Raw genomic sequence first — 9,132 nt, 5'->3', positions numbered from 1 at the left:
TTATACTGAAAATCATCAGTGTAGCTTCAGCGTAACTTTTCCTGTGATGATCATGTGCCTTCCTGTAAATATTAAAGCTGTATCATTACACTGGTTCTGATACCTGAACTGTTTAAACAACCCCCATTAAATAAACAACAGCGAAAGTCAGGTGATTCCTATTATTCATTGCCTGATTTGATTAGATTAAATAAAAATAATAGATATAAAAGGGTGAGACCATTGGGTGAGACCAAAAATGTACAACAGACAAGCATAGTTTATTTATATTAAAAATGTGGATTCTCCAGTCAGTTCAACATTCTCATCCTCCGATCCTGAAGCTTCTGGCCATGAAGGAGTGTGACGAGTCCTGTGTGCCGGCGTCTGACCTCACTACAGCTCAGAGTGAATCAGAATCTTAGCTTTAATCATGTTCTCCACCACTAAACACAAACAGAGAGAAAGAGACAACATGGTTAATCAGGTTATATGCCATATATGGACAAATGTATTGGGACACCGAACATTACACCTACAGGAGATTTTATGACATCCCATTTTAAATCCATAGGCATTAATATGGGGTTGGTTCCCCCTTTGCAGCTTTAAAAGGATATATTGAACATTAGAGTCAGCAGAGAGTTGGACACTTGTATGCACTTTGCTCCTCAGCAAACGACCCTGCTCTGTAACTTCTAAATTGTGTATAAGTAATCAGAGTAGGGTCGGAAACTAAATTGGTTCTAAATAGAATCATTTTTTAAAAAGGACAAAATAATCATTGCCAGATCTCCAGTGGGCAGATGTTAGTTGATATAACAGAACAGGTAAACCATGTTCTGAAATGGATGGTTATCATACTGTGTATATTTGCTTAGGGGGGGAAATGCATCTGAACAGTGAATCCCACAAATTTTAATTCAGAGTTAAAAAGCCAAGCAATCAAATTGATTCATAGAGGAAATAATCATCAGAATAATTCATAATGAATCTAATCATCATCTGGAAACAATATACTTTAAAACTGCATATTTTCAAATAAATATTTTACACATTTCATGGATTAATTGTTTCAAGTATAAACTCTCTAACACACTCTAGAAAAGTGTGTTAACCAAAAACCCTGTTTTCATTCCTTTAAGGGTCTATGTATATTATTATTATTATTATTATTATTATTATTATTATTGTTGTTGTTGTTGTTGTTGTTGATAATAATAATAATAATAATAATAATAATAATAATTCGAAGAAGAAGAAGAACAGCAACAGGAGAATTAATTGTGAAATACTGTATTCTGTGATATCATAAAACTGTGCTATTTTATTAGATGGTTATCATTCTCTGAAAATCTCATACCCTAAATAGGGGGAGATAAGTAGATAACACCTAGATAGGGGGAGTTCTATCTAGTGGGTGAGAATTAGAAATGACTACATCTTGAAGAAAATTGTCTTATTGATGAAAATAGGATTTCGGCCCACATTTTTTCATGTTTCACAAAAGATGAAAACTTACAGTAATAATGAAAACACTTTACAACTGACAAGTTATGTGAATAATGCAGTGATTGCACACACTTATGAGCACTCCTAAATATTGTGATAGATTAAATTAGTGTAACTCATCGAACACAATTATTTTTTTGAAGGCTCTGAAATCTGAAGTCAGCTGGATTAAGAGTGGTCCACCACCAGCCAAGAGATAAAACACAGCTGAAGAGTCTCCAACTCTACAACAAACAAGCAAGGTGGAATGGTAGTTGTGTCTAATAACAATAGTCACCAGTGAGTGTTTTTAAAGCATTTAAGGGAAGGTGCTTATCTGAAATCTCTGGTCTTCTCCGGATCAGATGGAGCTCTGTTTGAGAAGACCGTTCTAATACAGGCCTAACAGAGTGAGGGGTGTGCCAGATTCCCAAGGGAACTCTGAGAAAGGGTGTGTAAGTCCAGTACCGGTATGTTGGGCTAAGCAGCAACACGTCAGTTGTCTATCAACAGGCCTCATTAGATACTTACAGAAGTCTGCGTCGTCGGGCTCATAGGCGTATTTTCGGTTGCGGTACTTGCCAGTGATGTCAGTACGCACAGTCATGGAGGGATCTGGAATGAAAGAACCGGGAGAAAACATAACCATTTAAAAAATAGGAGTCAATGTCATGTTAGAGATTAGATCAGTCTGGACGATGGGATGAAGTGTAATTGTTCAGCTTCAGTTATTTAGTGGAAATCTGTTTTCCGAAGATGCTTACCTACAAAGATAATTCTAGGAACGTAACGGCCATCAGGAGCCAGGTTGGCATCTGTTGTCTCATGCTGCAAATAATATTAAGGGTAAGTTAGAAAATCTGTGAAATGACCTGGAAGGAAATACTCAATTGTAGTCAATGCATATCCAGTTATTAGCCAGCAAAGTTATTTTCTCTTCATAAGGAAATCAAGTGGAATAATACCATTAAATTCAGCATGATGAAATCTGATTTGGCCATCCGTTGAATATCTTTGTTCTCAGCAAAAACCTTTTTGAGAGCTGGGTGTGTACAACAAGTGTGAAAAAGTGTAGATTAGTCAAGCAGCCATGCAAAACACTTTCATGTGGCCTACAAACACACTTAGAAACGAATATATATATATATATATATATATATATATATATATATATATATATATATATATATATATATATATATGATTTGATAAAGGTCACAATTATTAGAAACACCAATCACCCTTGCAGGCCTGTCGTACTGGAGTACAGTTACATACTGTAACCCTTCTGTTACCATACGCAGTGTGTGTGTTAGCTCCTTATAATAAGACAGCTTCTTACTACAGGGCTATTTTTGGGTGGAGGACTGCTCTCAACCTGCCAGTGATTCTGTCACTGTGTAATAACACCACTGAGCTTGATACACGCATATCAGTGCCAAACACACTTCCACGCCACTAACAGGGGTTAATTGTGTGATGAGGATGATCCATCACCCATATAATTAGTGGTCAACAGTGAGCAGCAATGAACGAGGTAGACAGGCAGACATGCTGGATTACTGCGGGGGTCACCAGTTCTGTCAAAAACCCACCGTTTGGTCATTTCCCCTGCTCAAACACACCTGCTTCTTAACTTTCAATATAAGTCAGTGTAAGACCATTTCCACTGGCCCATCTGTCTGTGATTTTTTACGTACTGTAAAGGGAAGCTGGTAAATGATGTCAAAACAGTAAATGACAAGGTTTTGCTCCAACAGTGGCATTGGACACCCTCAATACACAGTAAGGCGGGGAAAAGGCAACAACAAACCATATGAATGTAGTCTTATAGATCCAGTAGTATGCCTTATAGACAAGACACTCATTTTCACCATTTGTGTTGGACACAGACAGAATTTGGACATGTAAACACACAAAGTGACAGTGAGCACACATGCCCAGAGCAGTCGTCCCTGCAGCACCAAGGGGAGGGCCTTGCTTAAGGTCCCAACTGTGGCATCTTGCTGAGTCCAGGTATCAAACCCACAACCCAGTCATCCATAGCCTGGTGCTCTAACCACTAAGCCACCACTGTCCCAGGCCACACATCATTCCCGTTCTCAGGGGAAATGTGCATGTTTTAAATAAAATAAAAATATAATTAACATAAAAATAAGATTAAGATTAGGAGATTTAGAAGAATATATGTGAGGAAGAGAGTACAGAGTACATCAGGAGCAAACACAATGATCATTTTCTCTTGAGAATTTATGGAGAATGCCAGATTTTGCCAGGTGGTTACTATGATCTCCCAGATGATTGCTATGATGTTGCCAAGTGGTTACTAGGTAATTGCACTAGTGTTGCTAAAAGCCTCAATGATGTTGCTAAGTAGTTGCTATGGAGTTGCTAAGCGTGTTGCTAGTGGGGGTAAGTATAGTGTTGCTAGGGAGTTGCTATGGTCTGTGATTTGATTGCTAGGTTGTCACAATATGAAGTGTTGCTAGTGGGGGTAAGTATAGTGTTGCTAGGGAGTTGCTATGGTCTGTGATTTGATTGCTAGGTTGTCACAATATGAAGTCTATGATATCCCAAATGATTGCTATGGTGTTGCTAAGTGGTTACTAGGTGTTGCTAAAAGCCTCTAGGATGTTGCTAGGTAGTTGCTATGGAGTGGGGGTTGCTATAGTTTTGCTAGATTGTCACAATTAGATTGTTGCTATGGTGTGTAGTGCGTAGGGAGTGGATACTGTATGCGGCAGGTGACGGATGATATGATAGGTCAGTTTTAATGACTAATGCATGATGAATAAACACAGAACTGTTACAGACCTTGACTGTGTGGACATTCTTCTAAATGGTGAATGACCATCAGAGGCTTTTTGCTGTAGTGATAAAAAAAACACATCCATTAGTGTTATGAAGGGCTCTGCAGCTTTGAGACACAAGCCTGATTTCACATGTGGGTGTGAATGCAAGGAAGTCATACCTTGCCCTCATTTTGGATAGACCCTCTTCATATGTCTGAACCCAGGTGATCTCATCACCCCAGCCTGGAATAAAAAAGAGAAATGTTTCCTGTTATTTTTGTATAATTCTGAATAGTTTGCTTCAGATCACACCTCATGGTACTTTATCATGTTCCTTTAGACCAAGACAGAGAACCATAAAATAAGCTTAGAGCCATAAGATAAGCTTTCCATACACTTCCAAAGATGATTTTAAGGGCCTAACTGATAGCAGCCCAATAAAGGTGTAAATGTTAGAGTTGTGGGACCCAGTGTATCTTTTCATGGGGCCTATTGTCCTCTCTATTGCAGTTCAAAGAGTTCAGCACTTAAGCAGCAGTTTGGTACTTCTACTATGAGTTTTGTATTAAGTTATTTTTTGCAAAGGTACTTTTCCTGTAGTCATTGGCCTGATCTATTTAGTGAACAAGTAACAAAGAATATCTGGATATCAGTATCTTTCAAAATACATCTTTGGTGACATATCTGCTCTATAAGCTTGTGAACAAACAAACAAACCTGAACCTACGCTCTTAAAAATAAAGGTGATTCAAATGGTTCTTTGAGTAATTCCGTATAAAAGCCATCATCTTTCATAAAGAACCATGTTTGTAATAGAGATGTATGAATGTATGAACCGTTAGGTAGTTTAATTATGTCTATAGTTGTATTATTTTGCTTATGTCTTAATAGTTGCCTGTGAGTGAGGGATTAGCAAAGCAAGAGCTTCAGTGTCCAGTGTACCTTCCTGTTTATTGTCCATAATATATATATATATATATATATATATATATATATATATATATATATATATATATATATATATATTTATATATTGCATATATATATATATATATATATATATATATATATATATATATATATATATATATATTGCACAACCAGCACTGCTCCCAGCGGACCACATACACACACACTTAACTACACACACATGTTCATGTTCAGGGAATACTATGTGCAATACCCCCCCCCCCCCCATGTGCAATTAAGAGTCTTTTGCTGTAAATAATATTGTTATTGCTTTTTTAATTCTTATTTATATTGTGTATATAGTGTAAATTATTTATCTAAATTTTTGTAACTGAGTGTTACACTGGGAATTTCCCCACTGCAGGACTAATAAAGGACTATCTTATCTTATCTTATCTTATATATATATATATAGCACTTTTGGGGTCCAATGTCTTTGATCCATATTTTGCAACAGTCTTACCTCTGGAGAGAGTCTGGACAGTTTTCTTTTTTCTTTGCATGGAGATGTCACAGGATAAGAAGAGGAGTAGAGCGTACACACACCAGCGGGCCATAATTACTGTGAGAATCAGACAGACACTGAGTGTTTCCAAATATGACCGATATGCTGAGGGATCTAAGTAAGGGCCTGCAACTATTAAAACACATTAAGACACATTTCACTGTACAGTGACAAATACGTGCACCTTTAAAAGGGTTGCTTTTAAAAACAGAGGAGGTGTCTGGGTAAGGGAGCAGTCAGACATGAAGAACCGGTCTTTTCAGATGTCCACTGCTGCCGTGTTTAAAGGTATAGTTCTACTAAATATATCATATAATAATTCACAAGCCTGAAACAGCGGAACCAGATTTGTTCTCCCTCTCTTCAGTCTAGAAGTATTCACTGGTGCACAGGTGCATGTATAGCTGAAACCCACCAAACAGGCCTGGCTCTACTAAGTCTACTAACTAACTGGTCTCTTAAAAAGCTGAAGTGTTCAAAGTCGTAGTTGTCTTTCATGACTTTTTACAAATCAGGTTTTACTTAAATATATTTTTCTTTACGTAAATATTGAGAACTCTGCCTGTAATTAAGACTGTATGCTAGTAGTTGCGTGTTCAGACAGGCTGGTACAAGCATTGCTGGATTTCCTCTAAAAGCTTGTTGTTTTCTTCAGATTAAAGTTTTTTTTTTTACTATATATGGACTTATTATTAATCGAATAGTAATAAAACTGATACACAAATTAAAGACACAAAATGGGCAGATTTTAGACAATTAGCTGAAGGTTATTCTTACACCAAACATGTATCTCCACCAATGGTCCTCACACCAACCCAATTCATTAAAAAAGAGAGAAAATAACATTTTAGAACCAAGAAAACTCACCAAGACTGAAAAGGTGATACCAGATTTGTTCTCCCTCTCTGACAGACTGGCGGGTGTTAATGGGTGTGCAGGTGCATTTATAGTTGTGAAACTGACCAAACAGGTCTGAATATACATACAAACACGTGGCTAAACAAGACCTTCTCCTCCCACTATTCATTTTCTCGAATTCTCACATTACGCATCTGACTTGCACTATAAAGTGCCATGCAAAAGTTGGACACCCCTGATTAAAATTCCTATTGCTGTGAATAGCAGTGAGTAGAGGAACTGTTCTACAATAGGCATAAATCTAAAGGTAAAGGCAGGTTAGGCAGGACAGGGTCACCATGCAAATGTTTAAGCATAAAAGATCCCAGAACATACCAAGATCCAGACCCTAATTAGCTACTGATTAATGTGATATTACTTCAAAATGTCAGTTAGCAAGAGTAGTGGAGGTCACATTGAGGTCTGGAAGACCCAGTAAACAGTCCAATGGAGCAGCTTGTGGAATTGCTAGAAAAGCTAATCAGAAGCCCTGTTTGTCTGCAAAACACGCTTAGGAAGATTTCACAGTTTCTGGAGTGGTGGTGCACTGTTCGTCTGTGCAGTGAGGCCTGCACGAATATGACCTTCTTGGAGGAGTCATCAGAGGAAAGCCTCTTTCCTAAACAAGCCCTCTGATGCATTTTAGACACAAGTCCTGTGGGTTGATGAAATTAAAATGGTATGTTTTGAGCAGGCAAGGTTTTTCTCTTTTGTGTTTGAAGGAAATAGAATTTCATGAAAAGATCACCTCTCTAACTGTTAAGTAGAGGTGAGGGAAGGTCGTACTTTGGGCCTGTGTTACAGACAGTGGTGTGGACATTTTACGGATAGAATGAGGAATATTTAATTAATTCTAGACCAAAAATCACACTACAATGAAGATGAAGAGGATAATGATCCTAAACACACCTGACAATCCACACTTGACTACCTCCGGTGGTCCAAGCTGAAGGTTTTTCCAGTCTCCCCATTCTAAATATCAGTGGAAATCTGTGAATAGACCTCAAAAGTGATTTCAGCAGTGGCAGATATTTGACTGGAATTGAGACTGCTGTAGTATGGCAGTAAGTAGTAGGTTTACTGATAATACATACCTGTAGGGATGATATGAAGACAAGAATGTGTGGCTCTGTCTGTGTGTCAATGCACAGAATTTGCCTTAAACCGGTTAGAGGCCTTAACAGGTTCCACAGGCTGGTGGCAAAGGTGTGGTTTTCCACTGTAGGTAGCTTCAGTAATGGGACAGGCAGAGTGTTTTAGGTGTGTCAAAGTGTGAGTGGGCCAGATTTCAGCGAGGGCGGGGATGTGTGTGCCATCAATTCTCATTTAGAACATTTATGCATGCTTAACAGGACCAGAGCCTATGGTTCTGACTGGTGGGGTGAAGATGTGAGGACAGCACTGATGTGAGCTACTGTATATGAAGTATTATAATGTTAGCCTAAAGGGGAATTACATTTTTCCACAAAATTCCTGCATAATTGGGATGAAATAAATGTAAATAGAAAAAAAGTTGCTTATGTTGCCTTGATGTGAATTGGTCTAATTAGAGAGAAAGCCTAGGACAACACAAATAGAACAAGACATTTTATTTTAGTTATTTACTGTCTAGAGAACCTAAACGAGTTTAGTAGCTAATGTATGTAGTGCTGAGAAGAGGAAATTAGTGGAAAATCTTTGGGTACTGTTTTGCCTCAGAGCTCATGCATATAGATAATGTTCTGCCCAAAATTAATGTAAGGGGCAAACCATTATTCCTCAAACTAGCGTATAGAGGAGTAGACACCCTGGATGTCTAAACGTAATCCACGATACGGTTTACACTGGCACCCTATTGGTCATATTGGTCATCATCTGTCTTTCAAGAGGAGCACAAAGAAGATCAGGTGACTTTCTGAAAAAGGTCACTTTTTAAATAAAGGCTTAGTTGTCTTAAAAGGTAAAAAAATGTAAAGGTTCTGTCACTGTACACTGAAATGTGTCCTCCGCATTTAACCCATCTGTGGTAGTGAACACACACTCACACTAGTGAACTAGGGGCAGTGAGTACACACACACACACCCAGAGCGGTGGGCAGACAACTCCAGCGCCCGGGGAGCAGAGAGGGTAAAGGGCCTTGCTCAAGGGCCCAACAGTGGCAGCTTGCCGAGCCCGGGAATCGAACCCACAACCCTGTTATCGATATCCCGGCGCTCTAACCGCTGAGCCACCACTGCCCCCATATCTATTAACATTAGCATTAGCATTATTCATTAAGCTGCTATTAATAACTTTATCCAATATGATAGACATGGTTTCAGACAGCACCAGGACCTCCCAAAGGTACTAGCCTAATGTCCACAAAACCAAAGGGGTCTATAGTATTCTAATCTGTGTAGCTATATCTCTCTATTCTATTAGCTAGCATGTTATAAAGTCAATGTGTCATTTATAAATATATGTATAATTATATATCTATAATCTATAATTATATATATATATATATAATCTACAATCTA

At 38.2% G+C, this 9,132-nt stretch overlaps 1 protein-coding gene across 1 annotated transcript; it reads right to left on the bottom strand.

Moving 5' to 3' along the window:
* Positions 1–375: 375 nt before the first annotated feature.
* On the bottom strand, positions 376–5,788 carry agr1 (anterior gradient 1). Its single transcript, XM_072685042.1, has 7 exons — positions 5,695–5,788; positions 4,442–4,505; positions 4,285–4,337; positions 2,436–2,512; positions 2,235–2,298; positions 2,002–2,085; positions 376–425 (listed from the first exon to the last, which is right to left on the bottom strand). Exons 1-7 carry the CDS (start codon positions 5,786–5,788, stop codon positions 376–378), a joined length of 486 nt encoding a protein of 161 aa, XP_072541143.1.
* Positions 5,789–9,132: the final 3,344 nt, after the last annotated feature.

The sequence above is a fragment of the Salminus brasiliensis genome, chromosome 8 (assembly GCF_030463535.1).
Source record: "Salminus brasiliensis chromosome 8, fSalBra1.hap2, whole genome shotgun sequence".
Taxonomy (NCBI): Eukaryota; Metazoa; Chordata; class Actinopteri; order Characiformes; family Bryconidae; genus Salminus; species Salminus brasiliensis.
Note: the sequence above shows the minus strand (reverse complement) of the source record. Positions and strands in the feature narration are given on the sequence as shown.

What these genes read in the sequence shown, in the direction of transcription:
- agr1 (XM_072685042.1), bottom strand. Translation starts at nt 5,788, where the DNA reads ATGGCCCGCTGGTGTGTGTACGCTCTACTCCTCTTCTTATCCTGTGAC. An exon ending in TGTCCAGACTCTCTCCAGAG is followed by an intron (nt 4,506 to 5,694) that starts GTAAGACTGTTG and finishes TTTTTATTCCAG; the next exon opens with GCTGGGGTGATGAGATCACC. An exon ending in TCCTAGAATTATCTTTGTAG is followed by an intron (nt 2,086 to 2,234) that starts GTAAGCATCTTC and finishes CTTTCATTCCAG; the next exon opens with ATCCCTCCATGACTGTGCGT.